Below are 20,931 nucleotides of genomic sequence, written 5' to 3' on the forward strand. Positions count from 1 at the left end.
GACTTTTACTTTTGGCAGTTGTGATCCTATGACACCGTTTACAGTAGATCAGGATCTGTTCTGTTCCAACATTTTATTAAACTCACAAACACATGTTTTTAGCATGAAAACTACCAAATAAAAGAGAAATTAACTAGATTCACAGCATTAGGAGACTCAAATAAAAAATCTACTTTGTGCCAACCGCTTGCCTGATCGTTGACATTGAAATTCCCTAAAATGTGAGCTGTGCAGCTTTGCAACAGGTGATGTTGACAGGAGAAGCCACACACCTGACTGCAAAGATTAATCCTAACCTGACCACGTTTCACTGCATCATTCACAGGTTAGAACCTTAACTTGCCTGTGTGCTGTTGTTTATTTTTCCAACATTTAATTTCCAATTTTGGTTTTAGTGGCTACAGTGCATGCCAAAGCTACAGCTACAGCTATGGAGCATGCTCTCTCAGACTGTAACTGAAGTGTGTCTCACGCAGGGGGCGCGGGCACAGGAATGGCCACTGGTGCTGTGGCGGTTGGCACAGCAGTCCCCGACCCAGACGCCGGCTTGGGTACCGGCACGGGCGAGGACGCCAGTATTTGCTGCAAGCGACGTTTGGGCTGCAGCACCTTCAGAGGGTTGAATCTGAGGAAAATAAATAAGAGAGAGGAGGACACCACAACTATACGTTGATCCGTCTGCAGTTACACAACTTTTCCTGTAAAAACATTAAACCCTCCAGACAGATTCAGCTTGGTTCCAGTTTAAGAGACCATTTATCAGTCTGTGCCCAACACATACACCATAGCAAGCAACAGCTAGATGACAGCAAAGACTATTTAACACATCAGCTGAAAGAAACGACACATTGGCTTTCTGTGGTATTAAAGTACTGGTAGTGTCAAACTGGACCACAGAAGAAAAGCAATGTCCATCACTCATGCATTAAGTATATAACAACACATTACTGCAGCATTCACATTCCGAAACAAGTTAATGGTTGTGCGAAAGTCAACAGTGGTCCCTACAGACAAGAAATACATCTTATCCTTTATCCTGTGTCCAGTAAACAGGCCAGGTTAGTCCAGTGGCTAGAGGAGAGAACATCAATATACTCAATAAACTCTGTTCAAGTCGGTTGCTATTTACAGCATTTAGAACATACACTGCTATGAAAACAGTATTTGACCCTTCCCAATTTCTTCTTGGCACACTCACAGCCTTCAAACAAATGTTAAAATTAGACAAACAGACTGAGTTTATATAAAAAGAAAAAAGTTATCTAAACCTAACTGGCCTTGGTGGGACAATAATGACGGGTTACGCCACCCTTGGCAGTAAGAACTACAATCAAGCGTTTGCAATAACTGGCACTGAGTCATTCACATCGCCGTGGAGGAATTTTGGCCCACTTAATTCAAAAAAGAGGTTAAGATATTTGCCAAAACATCTTAACTGGACTTAGATCCAGACTTACTTTGAACACTCCAAAATTATAGTTGGACTTACTGTTTTGGATTAGTGCTGCATAAGGTTCAGGACACAAGCTGAGGGATGGACTAGTGAAAGTGAACAATGTGGTTGATCACAACAATTTCGTAAATAATAAAGAGCTATTCTATTCTATTCTATTCTATTCAATACATTATTTAATTAGGGAGAACAATTACTTTTTCCGTGTAGGGCCAAGGAGTTTTGAATAACTTATTTCCTTTAATAAATGAAATCATCATCTAAAAACTGCATTTTGTATTTATCTTTGTCTAATATTAAAATTTGTAAGATTTATTGTCATTGTAAGAACACTGTGAGACGGGATTCCAGAGTGCTACCTCATTTGGAAAGGGCACAATGAATGTGGAATGTGTGATGATCTCAACATGTAAATGTAGTAAATAAAAAAAAAAAAAAGAAAAAGAAGGCAGCAAATACTTTTCATAGCACTCTAGTTCTCAATTTTAGGTCCATTTATTCATCAACAAGTCTTAGACGAGTTATTTACAGGAAGTACAGAAACAAACTGAGCATGGTGCCACTTTTTAAATAAAGACAGATATATTTATATGATATGTTGGTCTTTTACAATTTGACTTATTATAAAGCTACAATACAAAGTAACACATGCCAGTTTTTCCTGGTTTGCAATCAGCAGTTTCCTTAACTGTTTATTCAGAAGATTTTTACACATTCTTTACTGAAAGTACTGATAACTGAGTTTCAGTGCTAACTGCAATGCCAGCTTGCCATTTGGTGGTGTAATTTTGTAAATGTTTAATTATTGCTGCTACAAATCGTAGCAGTAACAGTAAATGTTGCCTTAACTTTTCATTTATATTTTTTTAATCCTTCATAAATACTGACAGCTAACCGTGTCGGAAAAAGCTCAAGTCTCGCAGTTCCCACTGCAGTCTTAAAGGCGCACACCCCACCATGTCATTAAATCGCTGCTGAAAATTTTTAGAATTTATAAAAGACTCATTAATGGAGTTAAATTACTTATTACTGTTTAAAACAACTGTCAATTAATTTTAAAACACCCTATTTTCTCTCACTTATTAAAAAGTGGCACCACATTGACTATGAATATTTGTTAAAGATAAACACACACACACACACACACACACACACACACACACACACACACACACACTGTTGTCCCCCCCCACTGACACCGGGCAAACCTCCACCAGCCCCACTCCTGCAAAACAGGTGAAAACAGACTTAAGAGCGACAGGAGTTAGTGCCGCTGAATCTTGTTTATTTATTCATTTATTTTATTTATTTTTGCTGTGTTTTACTTGCATCTATTTGAAAGAGTGAGTGTAAACGCAAAAAAATAATTTTATTTTATATGCTGGAATATGCAGAAAATAGGTTTAAATGTTAAACAAATTTCTTCAAGTCAACGACGGTTGCATATGATTTAATTTTTGCTTGATGCAATGTGCATAAAGTTAAAAGATTAAACCTAATAAAAGAGACTCTTTCATTTGATTCAATTTTATATGATGGATTATGCAGAAATCCAGCTCAAGGCCACTTATGGTTTATTTGGTTAACTTGTGGCTGACATTTAGCTAATCTGTTGCCCACATATGGGGTGGCTGTAGCTCAGGTGGCAGAGCAGGTCAGCCACTAATCAGAAGGTCGGTGGTTCAATCCCAGGCTGCCTCCTGGCTGCATGCCAAAATATCCTTGGGCAAGATACTAACCCCGTGTTTGCCTACTGGTGGTGGTCAGAGGACCCGGTGGCGCCAGTGTCCGGCAGCCTCGCCTCTGTCAGTGCGCCCCCAGGGCAGCTGTAGCTACAATGTAGCTACTATTGTAGCTACAATGTAGCTTGCCATCACCAGTGTGTGAATGTGTGGGTGAATGACTGAATGTAGTGTGAAGTGCTTTGGGGTTCTTAAGGACTGAGTAAAGCGCTATACAAATGCAGGCCACATATGGCTGACATTAGGCAGCCAGGATTGAGATGCCCATAGGTCATCGCACCATATGGTTTGTCTTCAGAACTGAGCCAGAATACGGCAATGTTTCTGTCTGGGAGTAGTAGAGATAATAACTGTTGATTTAAATGTGCTTTTGTTGTTTTTTTGTTTAGCATGACCTTATTTTGGATACTACAGCAAGATTAGAAAGGAACATTATAAAAAGGTGATATTTTGAGATGTATGTATTGTGATGTAGTCCTAGCTGTGTATATTATTATTATTATTATTATTATTATTATATGTGTATATATTATTATCATTGCTGGAAAGCTGCATGTTTTTGGGGAACCATATGTTCGCCAATCCATCGTTCTACAGAACATGTTTCTATTTCTCCTTCCATTTCACGATGGTTCCTACATATTATCAGAGACCGAGACTTTGGTCTCTGATAACAGAAAAACTTAAAGTTTTAAACTAACAATGCGCAACTTGTAGATCCCAAAGATGGTCCTAAGTTAAAACTCTTTGGAAACTTTTTTAACCAACCAGCAAAGATATCAATGACATCCACGAAAAGCAAGTGAGGTCAAGTGATACACTTTATACAGTTAATCCAGCTTTCTTTTTTGACTTAAGACGATTTAAGAACAATTCAAAATGGGGTTTTGACAGGATAATCTGTCCCGTAATCTGTTTTTCATCAGTGAAACAGAAGAAAAAAGTTTTTCCAGTCTTTGACACTTGTTTGTACTCCAAATTTATTTATTTATTTACACAAAAACATTTACTGCGGAGCAATTGAGCATAATGCCACACTTGTAAAAATGCACTGATGGGAGTGGAAAGTTCTGTGGGTGACAAAGCCAGTTCATTTCAGTAATGACCAGGGCAATCTACCAGGAGAATCAAATTAGTGGGATAAAAATGAGCCGACAATGTAAGCGCAGGTTCTGTGTTTAAGGGGAATCAGTATATATTGATATAAAGCCCAAGTCTCCCATCACAATTTGATAGGGAGTGTGGAGTCTCAGAGGCCAACAAAAAGCTTCTTTTCTGGATAATTCTGAAAGCTCCTGCAAAGGAAATACAGCTTTGCTTTATATGAAAAAACTGGAGAGCAAGGACTGCACCAATAAGCTGAACTCATTTCAGCACAATATTAATTTTATCTCTTTATTATCCGCTACTGGTAAGAGTAGATGTTACAGTTAGGCAATGAAGAGGTGAAACATGCATAATAAAAGCACCAACACTATTATCACTAACATTTACAGTGATGCTGGATTCAATTGCATACACACAGGTTTTTAAAGTAGTGAAAAAAAACAGCTGCCTTTAAAGTAAAAGCAAAAAAGCTGAATTATGATTTCTCACAAAATTGCAAAAGACAGGAGATGAGGAGTTTATTGAAGAGTGTTTGGTGTCTGAAATGAGATAAACTGCAAAATGTGTACTTCTTTATGTTTGACCTTCACGCACACCTCACACCTCACCAGGCTGGGCCTGGATGTTGCCTGCAAGCCACACAATACTCAGGGATGGTTTAGTATTTATACTTTTTACTCTGTTTAGATCGTGAGGCAGGACACTTTAGACTCTTGTGGTCGAATTGAGCACAATAAAAAGAAGTTACTGGTTTTTAGCAGATGAATCTCATTTTTTGCTTCTTATTTTTTTATTTTACAGACAAAAAGTATTTAAGAAACCATGAATCACTGAAATGAATTTTTCTCTACTTATTTCTCAGGGCTCTGAGACACTACAGTACAATATGACATACTTATTCCCTGCAGACTTTTCAACCATGGTTACCTTGCAGTGCACAGAAAGCCCATAATTATCACAGGTGAGCACAAAACAGGTATTCACTCTACTTACCGGCGAGAGACCGATGTAGACCTCTGATTGGGCGGGGCAGGGGCAGACATGGAGCCAGGCAACGTCTCGGGTTTCTTGTGCTCTAACCTTTTCTCTGAGTTTTTCAGCTCTATACTGAGAGCCTGCAGCCTGACAGAAAACAGACATAAGCAGTGAGTGAACACAGAGTCACACAAAGAAAGAGAGGACTGTTACACACTCAAATAAAGCGTGATTTCTGCTGACTGCCCATGTGCACCGCTATAGATGCCTTCATCAGGCTCCCTTGTGCTACTGACACAAGCTGACACTTAGCTTGCACAGAGTGGACATCAGCGTTCAGCAACAAATCACATTTCAATCATGTGGTACAACTAGCCAATCACCACTTCTTTGTCTGTTTCCAGGTCAAATAACAGTGGCAGAGGTGAGCAAAGAGAAGTGAGAGTTGCATCTGCATCTAGACAGATTTGGTTCAGTTTTATTTACATAGCACCAAATCACAACAACAATCACCTCAAGGTGCTTTATATTACAGCCCCCTATATATGAGGAAGCATCTGGCAACACTGGGAAGAAAAAACTCCCTTTTAGCAGGAATAAATCTGTAAATGTACACATATATACATGTTGCAGGTTTCTGCCACAGCTGTAGTGTAAGTACGTCCAAAAATATTTACAAATAACATCCTGCTGAGTTGTATTGTGAGAGAGAAAGACAGGCTAAAAGAGAGAAAAGCGGATGAAAGAAGAACTTAGAGGGGGGAAAGAGGAGGATTATTCTCATCAATAATACACCACAAACAATTTGGTGGGCCCTTGAGAGGCAGGTTTCTGTATGTGTGGAAACGCAGGACGCCTGCTGTCAGTCAGCTTCCTGCATTAACACTTCTCTGCTGTGTTGTTTTCCTATCAACCATGACTGCCTCGCTCATATTCTCTTCTGCTTCTAAAGTCGGCGAACAAAGACAGCTGAATGAAAGACAGTTTTTCAGTCAAATCCTGTCGATACTAATAATCTACCTACTGTAGAACCTCATCCACATCTGAGCTCTAACTTTAAATCCTCTTCCATTGTTCCTCGGCTCTCTATCATGATTTTAAAGCTGGTCTAAGATGTATTGTTGCATAGTTAGCAGTGAGCAAACTAAACCACAGACCCGCGCAGTGGCACAAATCTCTATCCTAATGAAAACACACACACGATCCTTATGATAGTGTTTTTGTATAAACCAGAGGTCGGCAACATGCAGCTCCGGAGCCGCATGCGGCTCTTTAGTCCTTATAGTGCAGCTCCGCTTGGTTTGGGAAAATAAATTTGTTTTTTTAAAGTATTTAGCTGAAGCGTATTTTATTTATGTTTATTTATGTTCTTTTTAACTTGTAGTTCTAAATTGGAAGAGTGTTGTGATATTGAAATATAAAATTATATTCTATTATTTTTGATTGCTCAAAATAGGCGTCATACCCGCGGAAGCCGGTATACCCGCTGAAACGGCGTGCATTTATCGAGACTTTCAACCCCAGGTAGGCCAATTATGGATCTTCGGATCCACATTATGTCAGCAGCTGTTCTCCACCGTGAACTACAGTGGGGCAAAAAAGTATTTAGTCAGCCACCGATTGTGCAAGTTCCCCCACTTAAAATGATGACAGAGGTCAGTAATTTGCACCAGAGGTACACTGCAACTGTGAGAGACAGAATGTGAAAATAAAATCCATGAATTCACATGGTAGGATTTGTAAAGAATTTATTCGTAAATCAGGGTGGAAAATAAGTATTTGGTCACCTCAAACAAGGAAAATCTCTGGCTCTCACAGACCTGTAACGTCTTCTGTAAGAAGCTTTTCTGTCCCCCACTCGTTACCTGTATGAATGGCACCTGTTTGAACTCATCATCTGTATAAAAGACACCTGTCCACAGCCTCAAACAGTCACACTCCAAACTCCGCCATGGCCAAGACCAAAGAGCTTTCGAAGGAGACCAGGAAAAGTATTGTAGACCTGCACCAGACTGGGAAGAGTGAATCTACAATAGGCAAGCAGCTTGGTGTGAAAAAATCAACTGTGGGAGCAATCATCAGAAAATGGAAGACATACAAGACCACTGATAATCTCCCTCGATCTGGGGCTCCACGCAAGATCTCATCCCGTGGGGTCAAAATGATCATGAGAACGGTGAGCAAAGATCCCAGAACCACACGGGGGGACCTGGTGAATGACCTGCAGAGAGCTGGGACCAAAGTAACAAAGGTCACCATCAGTAACACACTACAACGGCAGGGAATCAAATCCCGCAGTGCCAGACGTGTTCCGCTGCTGAAGCCAGTGCATGTCCAGGCCCGTCTGAAGTTTGCCAGAGAGCACATGGATGATACAGCAGAGGATTGGGAGAATGTCATGTGGTCAGATGAAACCAAAGTAGAACTTTTTGGTATAAACTCAACTCGTCGTGTTTGGAGGAAGAAGAATACTGAGTTGCATCCCAAGAACACCATACCTACTGTGAAGCATGGGGGTGGAAACATCATGCTATGGGGCTGTTTTTCTGCCAAGGGGACAGGACGACTGATCCGTGTTAAGGACAGAATGAATGGGACCATGTATCGTGAGATTTTGAGCCAAAACCTCCTTCCATCAGTGAGAACTTTGAAGATGAAACAAGGCTGGGTCTTCCAACATGACAATGATCCAAAACACACCACCCGGGCAACAAAGGAGTGGCTCCGTAAGAAGCATTTGAAAGTCCTGGAGTGGCCTAGCCAGTCTCCAGACCTCAACCCCATAGAAAATCTGTGGCGGGAGTTGAAAGTCCGTGTTCCTCGGCGACAGCCCCAAAACATCACTGCTCTCGAGAAGATCTGCATGGAGGAATGGGCCAAAATACCAGCTACTGTGTGTGCAAACCTGGTAAAGACCTATAGTAAACGTTTGACCTCTGTTATTGCCAACAAAGGTTATGTTACAAAGTATTGAGTTGTATTTTTGTTATTGACCAAATACTTATTTTCCACCCTGATTTACTAATAAATTCTTTACAAATCCTACCATGTGGATTCATGGATTTTTTTTTTCACATTCTGTCTCTCACAGTTGAAGTGTACCTCTGGTGCAAATTACTGACCTCTGTCATCATTTTAGGTGGGGGAACTTGCACAATCGGTGGCTGACTAAATACTTTTTTGCCCCACTGTATGTTAAAAACAAACACCGCTCACACCTCACAGGTGACAGCTTACAGTCCTGCGTAAAGATGAAGTGACTTCGTACAGCCCCGATTTGCAGACGCTGTGCGCAGAGGTTCAGGAGCAGAAGTGCCATTGTAAACATATCACAGCAGACCTGACGATGCTTCCATGAACACGCTTTTCAGCATCTCTTTATTGACCACTTTTCACACACGGTTGCTGTACGCATACAGCCGGCTGTAGCTTTTCAGCTCACAGCCCGACACATACCAACACAACAGCACAGATAGCACAGACGTTAAGGCGGCGAGGCGTGATTGCGGGTGCCACTCAGGTGCGTCCGCCTCCCCTGCAGCGGCGCAGCAGGCCACACCCCGCCACACACATTAACCAGGTAAAATACATATTTAGGCAGAATTTTGCAAATATTTATTTTTCATTTTTGAGCAGCATAGTGCTTTTTATCCCAATTATTTTTTTAAAAGTCAGGTCAAGGCTCCAAAAGCCCAAAGGTGATATAAGGGTGGCGGCTCACAACAGTTTTTGTTTGCTACATGGATCATTTTAGTTCAGCTGGGTGTCTTTCCTTTTGTTATATTTCTTTAAGAGTTCAAAATATGTTAATTACATAAATAAAATGTAATTTTCTCTGTAGCACTTCATGGATTTCATAAGCAACACACCTTAGTTGTTCACACAAAGCATAAAGGTAAAAAACAATATATACAGTGTTATCTTAATTTTAGATGTCAAAAAGTATTTGCGGCTCCCAGTGTTTTCTTTTGCGTGGAAATCGCGTCCTAAAGGCTCTTTGGGTGTTAAAGGTTGCTGACCCCTGGTATAAACACAAAGCAACCTTAGGAGCACATCACAGAAAAATGTATCCACAGAGAATCTACTGTAGTACTCCGGCTTCCTCCCACAGTCCAAAGACTTGTAGTTAGCAGGGATAGGTTAAATGGAAACTCTAAATTGCCCATAGGGCATGTGAGTGTGAATCGTTGTCTGTATCTGTGTGTTAGCCCAGTGACAGACTGGCGACCTGTTCAAGGTGCCTGTTCACCCTGCCTCTCACCCTAAGACTTCTGAGATAGGCTCCAGCACCCCCATGTGACCCTGTAGGTAGTATTATTGCAAAGTGGAAGCATTTATGAACCATGGCAACATAGACACAAAGTGTCAGCCCATCTTACATTACAGATGCAAATTTTATAGTATGTAGTTTAAATCTCCTCCAGCAGCAACATCAGCACAAAAACTATGTTCCAGGAGCTTCATGGCATGGGTTTTTATGGCTGAGCTGCAACATGTAAACATACATTGCCAAGCACAATGCCGTGTCAGATGGAGCGGAGTGAAGCACACCACCACTAGACTCTGGAGCAGTGGAAATGTGGTCTGTGGTGTGATGAATCATATTTCGTTATTTGGCACTATGATGGACAAGTCTGGTTTGGCAAATGTCAGGAGAACATTACCTGCCGGAGTGCCAACTGTACAGTTTGGTGTTGGAAGAAAAATGCTATGGCATTGTTTTTCTGGTTTCCTTCGACGCAGTGAGGAGAAATGTTAATGCTTCAGCTTACAGAGATATTTATTCAACTAGCTGAGTTTAAATAAGCAAGAGAACTTATTCTGCTAGTAGATACCGTTTTTTCTGGACCTTTTATATTAATTATTAGTTTTGTATTTGTAATTATTAGATTTGTATATAAACGATGAATTTAGCTGGTAAGACACCTTCTTTGTGTTTGGACTCTGAAGCTCCTCTAGATAATGAATGTGACTTGTAGATCTGAAAAGTGAAACCAGCATGGAAGTGTGTTTAATCTACATTAAATTATACCATTTGGCTAAGATCCTTGACAATTTAAAACCTTTTCTCTTAACTTCACTGTTTTTGACTTTTTAGAGCAAAAGTTTACTTAGCTTATAATTCATATCTACCAATCTTAGCTGCCTTAACTATCTTATATCTAACTTCAAGTCAGCATGTCATCCTGCTTTGGTTGCTGTCACCACAGATCAAACCACACCAGACCACATGATACAGATGATTTATTAAGTTAGGCCTGTTATGCAACACCATACCCAGCCTGAGTGTGCTGAACAGGCAAGCAGCTTCTGTGCTGACGACATGGAAACACAAAACTGGAAAGAGAGGAGGTAAGAGACAAGAGAACGTGAGGATGAGAGGAGGAAAGAGGAGCCAATGAGATGAAAGGAGAAGACAGCACGTGTTGCGAGAAGAATAGTAACTAAGGAAAGGAAGGAGGTTTGAAAGAAGGATGATTCTGGACACACAGGACTATGGAATGGCATGATTACATACACACACATTCACAAACTCCGGATTATTCATACCCCCATGTGTCTGGAGCAGAACACACAGTGCATTGTCTCTCATGAAAGACAGCGTGTCCTTGTTGTCCAACCATGATGTGCCCTTGATGAATCTCAGAGCATCTGCAACAAATGTTCTGCAGTGTCAGTACGTGAAAGTACTTACAGGCAGTACTAAACAGTAACAAAGATCTGACTTATTCCAGGATGCACAACATAATTTGTGAGAGGAATGCAGACTCACAAGTCTGCATTTAAACTCCTCCTTTAGTCTTTCATCTAGATCGAGCAGACTGCAGTGGTAACATAACTCACGACTTGGGGGACTGGAGGGTGTGTGTGTGTGTGTGTGTGTGTGTGTGTGTGTGTGTGTGTGTGTGTGTGTGTGTGTGTGTGTGTGTGTGTGTGAAGGTGTGACTCACACCAGTTACCAGAGCCTCCTGAATGCATAATGCAAGCCTATCTAATAAACAGGAAAATGCTGGAAACCAGAGGTTCATAAACTGCTTGATAGCCATAGGGTCTTGAACACTGAGTCACTGCTGCTATTCCAGAACAGCCATTCAACACCTCTGGTGTGTGTTTGGATGTGCTTGTGGGTGAGTGTTGATCTTACAAAGCAACTGTGGTTGTTCTGTAACAATTCAACAATTCTCCCACCCTTGAGGGGGTCAATGTACGGAGCACCGCAGGGGACATGGGAGAAAAAAAAATTAAGACTGACTTTTGCGAGATCTCGCAAAACTATCTCGGGATCTCGCAAAACTTTTGGGATCTCGGGATCTCGCAAAAGTCAGTCCTAATTTTTTTTTCTCCCATGTCCCCTGCGGGGCTCCGTATCAATGATCAATGAGAAAGATCAAATAAAAGACAAACATAGACTGTAAATAAAAGATGGCGTCCTGGGTTTTAAACAGAAACCCAATTTGGGGGAACTTTACACCTGCTATCTTTCTAAGGAATGGCTCCTTTAGTTTTAAAATGCTGTTTTGTTTCATAGACGTCTATTAATAAAAAAGGCCTCTGTCTCCCATTGGTTGATTCCAGTAACAACTGAAGTCATAGTTAATGGTGCAAATCAGGATAAATCAGCGTATAGTTTAAGATGGCCTATCAGTATAAAAGAAGCTGGGCCCGAGCTAAGCAATGGATGATGTCACAGTGGTGACATCCATCCTTTATATAAGATATATTTTTATATAGGTCAAACTCCAGCAATAAGTGTTCTTATATAGAACACAGTCCTTTACTAATGTGTTTCAGCTTGTGGTCAGGGTTGCTATTACACACAAAAAGAGAGCATGTTAATACATAAGCAATCCTTTCTGTAATTATTTTAAATTAAAGTCTTTAGCATTTCAATGGATGACAATTCTTCATGGAATAATACCTTAATGTAATTAAAAGGTGGCAAAATAAAGCAGATCACAATGAATGAAACACCATCACTGTGTCCATTTGAAGTATTAGAAATGTATGGCTATATTTTAGGCACCAGGAAGTTCTCCAACACAGCTGCTGGCTCCGGCATCACAGTGTCAGAGTTAGATATATTCCGTGTGTTAGGGGTCAAAGGTTAATTATGTCTTATTTGCTACACTATTCCCAAACTAGTGAAGGCGAAGAATTCACAAGCAGTGAACTCCTCATCTGATTTCAATAGTAAATCTGTAGACTGAATGGAACACTGCGGCTCTCCGAGGTAAACAGTCTCTATCGCACTGGATGATGACTCATTCTTTTATCTTAACATACAGCACAGTCAGCCGCTTCTAGTAGCATCCTACCTGGGGAAACATAACAATATGACCCTCCACCATAAGTGCTATAAATACCAAGTCTTACACAAGAAAAACATGGTTATGATGTTGATGGTAGAGGTGCTGGTTTCCTGGATTTTTCCTACAAAGGACAAATTACATGTAAACACTACATAAAACACTGGAAATAACTAAAAATCTGCTGGTTGATCTGTTTGTTAGCCGTCGTCAGGTTTGGTCTCTGCAGTCTACAGTGCAGCTAAAGGAAAAAACAACAAGACACTTGGGACTTTGTTTCATAACAATCACAGAAGTCACTAATCCTCTGCATTTCTTTGTGGAAGTTTTATACAAATGCATCCAGTGCAGCACTTATTTGATTTATGCTCTGCCCAGCTCTGCTTGGCTCAGCTGGTTGTCATGTTTGTGGCATTCCAAACATATGTTGCCGACAGGGAAGTTGCAGAGTGCACTCTGGGGAACAAACTATGCAATGGAAACACTCGTTACATGGATGAAGGGTGTTTGTCTCTTTTTTATGTTTTTAATTGGTACTGGCATTTGCAATGGCAAATAGCTGTTATTGACCGATAAAATCTTGAATTGAGGTTTCCAGAGAGGTGCAATTAAAAAGAATCAATTTTTATTGCCCTTTCACAATAGAAAGTGGTATAAACCTACCCACAGCAAGTCTCTATAGCAGCAGCTGATAGTGATGCAAATACACACTGCAGTAAAGGCTGCACAATGTCAGTTTCTCAAAACAGATGGCAACGTGAAGACCAGCTCCTCTTTCTTACAAGCCTTTCCCCATGAACATGAGCCATGAGCATATACAAACTTATTCACACATACAGTAAGGAGGTCAAAACGGCAAACGCAGATCAGGCCAGTCCTGCAGAGTCACCCTATTGCCGCAGTGCATGCAGAATAAGGTCCAGCAGAGCACAGCAATAAAGCTGCTACAGCAGTGCTCTTACTAATTAACATAACAAAGAAAAAATAATAATGTTCTAATCCTTGAACAAATATAATCAATCAATAATAACAAGACTCTGTTTTTTTTCTTTTATGCTCACCAGGGTTAATGGTGCTCTTATAGTTTCGTTACATCAGGCATTTATTGGACTTTTGCCCTCATTTGGCTTTGGTTAAAAAGCACTTCTGGATTTCTAAGGGGCTGTCTGAGCTTAATCAGGTCAAATGCTCAAAATATCCAATACACCATAGGTTTGTCATTAGTGAGCCAAGCAGCAGCAAATGAAACCACGCCAGAGTGCTGCAGCCTAAATGATCGTGCTAATAGCGTGTGTGAACCAAAGAGCATTGATAAAAGCAGGAAATCAATAATCACATTATTACAGTGTACAACTCAGCACTGCCTACATGAATCTCTTTCACTGTCGATTGACATTGCTTATCTCTCCTGCCTATTTCAGGCATGTATCATCTGAAGTGGTATTTTTGTGAACACTGGATGGATAGAAGAATATCTGCTCTCTTTTTTCTCTGTGTTGGTCTCCACCATCTCCTGAGTAACGTATGTACTCAATTCTTCACTGTGAACAGCCACGAAAGGGCGAGAGATGGAACACAGAAAAGATCGTCAGGACCAAAATCAAACATATAAAGTGAAAAAATGAGAGGAAATTGTTTACAACCTTTGCTTTTAGCCTCTGGTTTGACTTCATTGTGCAGCAATAATTGCAGCTAATCTTTTGAATAACTGTTGATGAGTCCTGCATCGACTTTGGAGGATCTTTTGCCCATTTCATAGTTTATAACATAATTTAATGTTGCTAAGTTTCCTTCCATAACTTTAAGGTTTGGACTTGAACTTGGCTGTTCCAAACCATTATTTTTATTCCTTTATTTTTTTTTTCTGTGTTCAGCTGAACAACTTGGAAGATTTCATGAGATCATAAGAAATCTCACTTGTGTATTTCCACCAACATGTTGTGAAGACGAGACTTTTTTAATCTCTGTTTTTGTAATGTAAAAACAGGGGTGCATACTCACACTTGATTATCATCCCAGTGACGGAAAATACCTTACAAATAACAATTTGTAATAATGATTCAATTTGTTAAATTGGTTGTCTTTATCTACCTGTAGCAACATTTAGCTTCCAGTTACACAGGCCTAAACACCAGTTGGTGACCAGGCAAACACTGGCCACTAGAGAAACCAGTGGTGAGTGGTTACTGGAGGTTGCTGCCATTCCCTGTTAAGTCCTTTGCTAAAGTAAGTCACAGAGGCATAGAGGCTGGTCGTTGACCCCCTTGCAACCACCAATCACTAGTCTTGGTCTCTAAGTGATGGTGAATTTTGTGTGAATGCAAAAAGAGACTGTTTGTCTTCATAGTAAAAGTTGCAGTGTTTGGAAATGTGTTGGTTTCAGCAGTAAGACATACGTTGCATTAAAGCAAACATTCTCAGTTTCTTTGTGCTGCACTTTTTCAGGTTTCACTACTGCTTGGTGGTTATTTAGCGAGTATCTGGTAAATGGGCTGATTGTCTACCTGAGCACTAAAAAGTGTTTTATACAACATACCTCATTCATCCATTTATACATGTAGTTTTTCTACCTAAAAACACTCACACGGAAGCACCAGAGTTCATACTCCAACAGATGTACTGGAGTATGACTGCAGCAGTAACAGCCAGGAATAGATCCACCAACCTTGCGACTAGCAGATGACCTGCTCTACCTCCTGAGCTACAGCCACCCCAGTCTGCAAGCAAGTCATCATCTTCCATGCACATAACAGGTGACTGCAGCAATCTAGCAACCAAAGCAATTATATGAAGGTTGCTTGTGCAGTATTGTCTTTACGACCAGGTTCACCTAACAACTGCTACTAAAGACTACCAGCAACCTTCAGCTACAAATCACTATCTGCTCAGGGAGTACACATTCTTCTCTAGAGATCTGAGGGCCGCAGACCGGTCTCTAGGTGTGTAACTGAGGTCTGAAGAGCCACTTATACAATTAAACTTAGTATTGTGTAAAATTAAGCTTTCTGCTATTTCCCCTGCTCTTTCTTCTTTATAGCCACTAAACCTTATCTCCAGTTACTGTAGAAATATTGTGCAAACAACTGAAATTCAAAGTGACATGTTTTACTGCACATGTGGGCTATACCTATACTAAAAGGGAATACCCTTTCTTCCTTTGCAGCATTCATGGATTTGAAGGTTTGATTGACACTACAACAAATAGAACAAAGAGCATTTCATATACTGAGAGACCACCGGAGCAGTGCCACACTTGAAGGATCAACAATTCTGCTTGTTGTTCCTAAAATTTACTCTCCATGAGTGCATCTGGATAAATGGCACACATTTTTGCCTGGTGACTACGTCACCATGGCAACGGTCAGTCCGCCACTTGTTTGGAACGTGACCAGAAGGAGAGTGGCTATTGGCTGGGTGCACTGAGGAACAGGATGAAGGAAGGAGCCTGCTGCTGACAAGATGGCAATGCTGCAAAGGACAGCTCAGTCTTACAGCTTGCAGCAATGCATTGGACTTCTGTTTCAGACAGCGTACTGACCGTATGTGGCCTCATAAATTAATTAAGGTTCATAAGTGTGGCTGGAGAACTGAACAGTCCTAACGGAACAGGCTCAGTTCCCCAAGAGCCCCTGTGACTCCTTGGGTGCCTGGGTCTGGTAGCCCCTTTCTGAAGGGTATCTAAAAAGAGATTCAAAATGAAAGGATAAAAGAGACTCAACAACAAACAATTTAAACATGAAAATAGAACTTAAAATGGCAACGGAAATGGAATGGCTTTAAAATTAAGTGCACAAATACACACATTTCCTTAAAAAGGCAACAAATGATTCAAAACAATTACAAAGACCCAAAACAACTATGAAAGATCCAATAAAACAACACCTAAAACCATTCCACAAATATGCAAATTAAACAAAAGTAGAGGCAAAGAGACAGAGAACAACAAAAATAACATTTCTTACATATAAAGATCAAAAGCCTATAAACAGAGACTGAAAACAGTTTTACACAAAAGTAGAAAACTCAAATCTAAAAGACAATCACTACCAAGACATGCAACATGGCAACACAAAAAATGCAAAAGCTGCTAGAGATGAAAGAAAATGGGCTCAGTGTCTCATAGTGCATTAGTGTCCAAATGTATTTAACAGTCTTTGCTTGCACACATGTACTTCTCGGTGTCTACCTACTTAACTGTAAAAAACGTTGAGCATTTATGATGACAAAGTGGAGGAAGTGTTCTTTCAGCACTGGCACAGAAATGCACAATATGCTTTCTGTGCCAAGAATATTCAGGGAGATCCTTGCGCCAGAATCTTCAATCAAACTCCTTTCATAACTCCATCCATTCACTGACTACGCTTCTCTGCCACTCTATTAAAATCAGGCTTAAGCCTGACAGAAAACCCGTAAAAGAAAACTGTGCGCAAATGAATTTGCTCACGGAAACTAGACTGTTCTGTGATATGATCAGAGTAAAAGCCATGTGGACATGAAAAAAGAGCTCTGGCTCTGTCATCTGTCAGGCAGGACGTTACGTTAGTGGAAAAACAGGAATGCTGCAAGGTCAAACTGCAGCGCCAGGCAGCCCGTCACGACTCTGCCGCCTGCAAACATGGATGACACTCACTTTGAGTGTGAGCTACTTGTGCATGCGGAGCCAGGGGTTTTAAAAACTGTCTGCTGTGACGCTGCGTGGACAGTGTGTACTATATCTGACGCCCAAAGGCCCGTGAGAGTTCAAACATGGACGCGCAGGATGACCAGACGCGAAAACATCTGCCGGAGAAAGCGCACTGCGCATCAACATCATCATCATCATGCCTCCATCAGCTGCACCAAAACAAACAGACAGGCCAGAAAACAGCCTGACCCGACAACCAAGAGCTTTACTCTCCACAAATTCCCTGCACGGGGGCTCCATTCACTTATTATTTCTAACCGCTGTTGTGAGCCACTCGGTTCACTACACGCAGACTCGTTCTCCGCACTGAGAGAGCTCTGCAGCATCCACGGATGGCACCGATGATTTCCATAAACGGGCTTGACCCGGCCCCGCTTACCTGTGCCCGGCTTCCCGTATACCGCTGTTAGTCCGTCCACAGCTCCATCGCCATGGTTGTTGTTGTGTCCCTCATTTCTTCCACCAAGAGCTCCGCCTGATGGAGCGGCGGCACGTCCGAGGAGGCGTGGGGAGGAGGGAGAGAGGGGGCTGAGTCAGGAGGGATGCAGGGAGATGCACTGGATGGCCGCCGCGTGAGGAGGAGAGGCACAAGGGTATATGGACGGAAGCATCTGCGTCACGTTACGTCAGATTGATCTTTTTAAAGGGAAACACTGCTTCATTTGTCGGGCTTCAGCTCAGTGCAAGCTACAGTGCAAGCTTCTTTAACACCGAGAATACATTAGAGACAGGGCTGCTGTCACTGCAAGTAGAAAGTGGTCTGTTACTAGGTAACACTGCAATAAATATATAATTATGGCTATTGTGAAGATGTAAAAATATTTGTTGGGAGTGATCGACAGGATTTTAAATGAGTAAATCAGAGGGACAAATATATGCTCGGACATGTGCAGAGGAGGGGAAGTGGACATTCTGTGTGAATGATGTTGAGGTAGGAAAAGAGGAAGATCACAGAGAAAGTTCGAGGATGTTGTGAAGGAGGACATGCAGAGGGTTGGTGTGACACAAGGGGATGTTGGTCAGAGGATGAGAGAGAAGTAGACAAGTAGCCAGTGTCCAAACAAAAACTTTGAAAGACCTCCAGAAAGACTTTTGTACAGCGTTCAAGATAAACAAGAGTTAGTGAGTTTTCATTGTCCTCATTTAAAGTGCTATTAAATGGTTAAACATTTCTTTGTTTTACATAGACCTGTAATAAAACCTGACTTCCTTTTACTTATTTTTAAAGACTTTGTGCCAAATCTCAAAATTGTCCTATACTGACCGTCTCAGCCATAGTTCAAGAAACAATACCTTTTACTAGAAAAAAAATCTTAAAAATGTTAATAGGCACTTCTGGCATACCTTTGTGTCTTTTTAAATGTGTATATTTCTAAAAGTAGGAAGTTGATCCTATATATCATTACTGAGAACACTGTCCTATGCTCCATTATGTCATATTTGGATTTTCTTCTTTTTTCTGATTTTATGTGGATAGCTATATTTAGCTGAAGAAACTCATTTAAGATCATATACCTGATATACCCCCGTCAATTATTCATGGTAAGTTTTTCTATTAGAATTGTGCAAATATTTAACCATGTTTACAGAAAACTGAAAGTGTTGAGTTTTATTTTCCTTTGGTGTGTGAAAATGCATGCATATTTAAATATAAACAGTATTTTAAATAAAACAATTAGGGGTCATTGTCATCTTATCAACTAATTATGAGAGTTAAGTTAAACCATGCTTATTAACTGACACTAAAACATAAAAGTCCACTGTTGTGATGCCTTTGGGATGTCACTCCAGATGACAAAGATAACACACAAAAGAACAACATATCTTTAAGAAGCTTTTACACAACTAAATAAAATAAGTATGCATCTTAATCTCAATCTCTTAATTTTCATATTTACCAGTCTCGGCAGATGGCCCCGCCCCTCCCTGAGCCTGGTTCTGACGGAGGTTTCTTCCTGTTAAAAGGGAGTTTTTCCTTCCCACTGTCGCCAAAGTGCTTGCTCATAGGGGGTCATGTGATTGTAGGGTTTTTCTCTGTATGTATTATTGTAGGGTCTAGCTTACAATATAAAGCTTCTTGAGGCGACTGTTGTTGTGATTTGGCGCTGTATAAATAACACTGAATTGAATTGATATGTGGGCAACTGAGCTCTCTTTTAGAGCAGAAAGAACTGAGGGACAGATGAATAGGACAGATCCTCACAGAATGATGCTCAGTGTAAATTAAACAGAAATGCCTTAAACTGAAAGAAAAACTCCCTTGATAATCCCTGGGATAATGACGTCAACAAAATCTTGGAGATTCACGCAACACTTTCATGCCTTTAACCATCACTCAGATTCTAATCCATGGCTCTGGGGGAAAATTAGGAGTTATTTTGCCCAAGGACACTTCCACATGCACGTACAAGATGGGGTTTGTGTCACTAAAACTCTACCTTCCGATACAGCTGCCACAAAGTGATCAAACTAAAAGAATCTTGAACTGATAGCCACCATCTTGCTACTTAGGTTGTGGTAAAAATGTAAAATGTGGCATTTTTTAAACTCATGACATTTGGTTGGTAATTGTATCTGTGCAGTTTTTGTGTAATTTAGAATTTATTTCAAAATAACTTCCTGAAAACTGCCAGGTGTGTCTCAAGAGCTGACAGGACTTGATGGTATCATCCCATACCTAAAAGCGCTGCCTCTTGCCTGATGTCTTGAGTGAGTTTGAAAGGAGTTTGATTGTCAGGTGGGCACTGTTCATCGTCAGCGTGTCGTTAATTTAATCCAACAAACACTCCAGACTGCTCAACAGCGACGTGTGGTGTCCCAAGTGTGTCACCTCTGCTTAATGGTCATCTCGCTGCCCAGCTTTAGTCATTCCTCTTGATTTACAACCATTTGGTGGATATGGATGAAGAGGACAGCTGCAAAGGTTTGGCGCTGCTTTAACTTATCAAAAACACTGTATTGTCACTCAACCATGTGAGGTTTTGTCATCATCGATAAAAACACTTACAGACATTCAGAATATCTCAGTTTTGGGCCTTTTTTTTTTTTTTTTTTAGCTTTTATGACAAAACAGTGGAGTGTGAAAATGAAAGCTACCAGAGAGAGCAGGAGAAGGCGAAGAAGATGTATTGGTACTGTGTCTGTTCTCTATTGGAAACCAGCTAAGATGACTCCAAAGGAAATAGCTAACGGCTAAAATAAGTTATTAGATGCCCACAAGTCTAATACATACGAGCTGCCCAAAGACCAGATATGACAAAAAATGTTACTTGAAGTTTACAAAAGAACACTGAGGCTTAGGAATAAAATAAGTTCAACTAGGGTCATCTATCAAGTCATGTTCCAGGGAAATGTTAGGGTTTGGCCAAGTTAAAGCCCAGATCGCAACTCATGTCTTTAACAGTGGCACATCACATCTCATATCCTGCAAATGTGGCAATGCTGAGCAAATTCTGACTGTAGAACCAAATTTTCCCCCAAATTTTGTACATCAACATTTTGAGGTTAATGCTGTCTATAGATTTAGATGAAGATCAAATCACTTTGTGAATAATTAACAGGGAAAACTAGCTAATTCCCATGTAGTCACCTTTTCATGAAATAGATTTAAACCTGCGGAGGTCATCAGTGCATCAAAATTCAGGGGTCGGATGTGAGTATTGA

General features: G+C 40.6%; 1 protein-coding gene across 3 annotated transcripts in view; it reads right to left on the reverse strand.

Annotated features, from left to right (window-relative positions):
- snphb (syntaphilin b) overlaps positions 1–17,822 on the reverse strand; it is a 33,105-nt gene extending 15,283 nt beyond the window's left edge. For 2 of the 3 annotated variants that reach the window (XM_085260854.1, XM_085260853.1), the window contains exons 1-2: positions 17,648–17,822; positions 5,296–5,424 (exon numbers count right to left, since the gene is read on the reverse strand). In XM_085260854.1, the coding sequence (XP_085116980.1) occupies positions 5,296–5,345 (50 nt within the window). In that variant the 5' untranslated portion in view covers positions 5,346–5,424; positions 17,648–17,822. Of the gene's footprint in view, positions 1–472; positions 626–5,295; positions 5,425–17,647 lie in introns of all 3 variants that reach the window. The other variant, XM_085260852.1, reaches the window with a different exon arrangement.
- Between the last annotated feature and the right edge of the window lie 3,109 nt (positions 17,823–20,931).

This window comes from Mchenga conophoros, linkage group LG20, assembly GCF_057382185.1.
Source record: "Mchenga conophoros isolate Kocher_MC1m ecotype Shallow Benthic linkage group LG20, M_conophoros_male_GT1.1, whole genome shotgun sequence".
In the NCBI taxonomy this organism is placed as follows: domain Eukaryota; kingdom Metazoa; phylum Chordata; class Actinopteri; order Cichliformes; family Cichlidae; genus Mchenga; species Mchenga conophoros.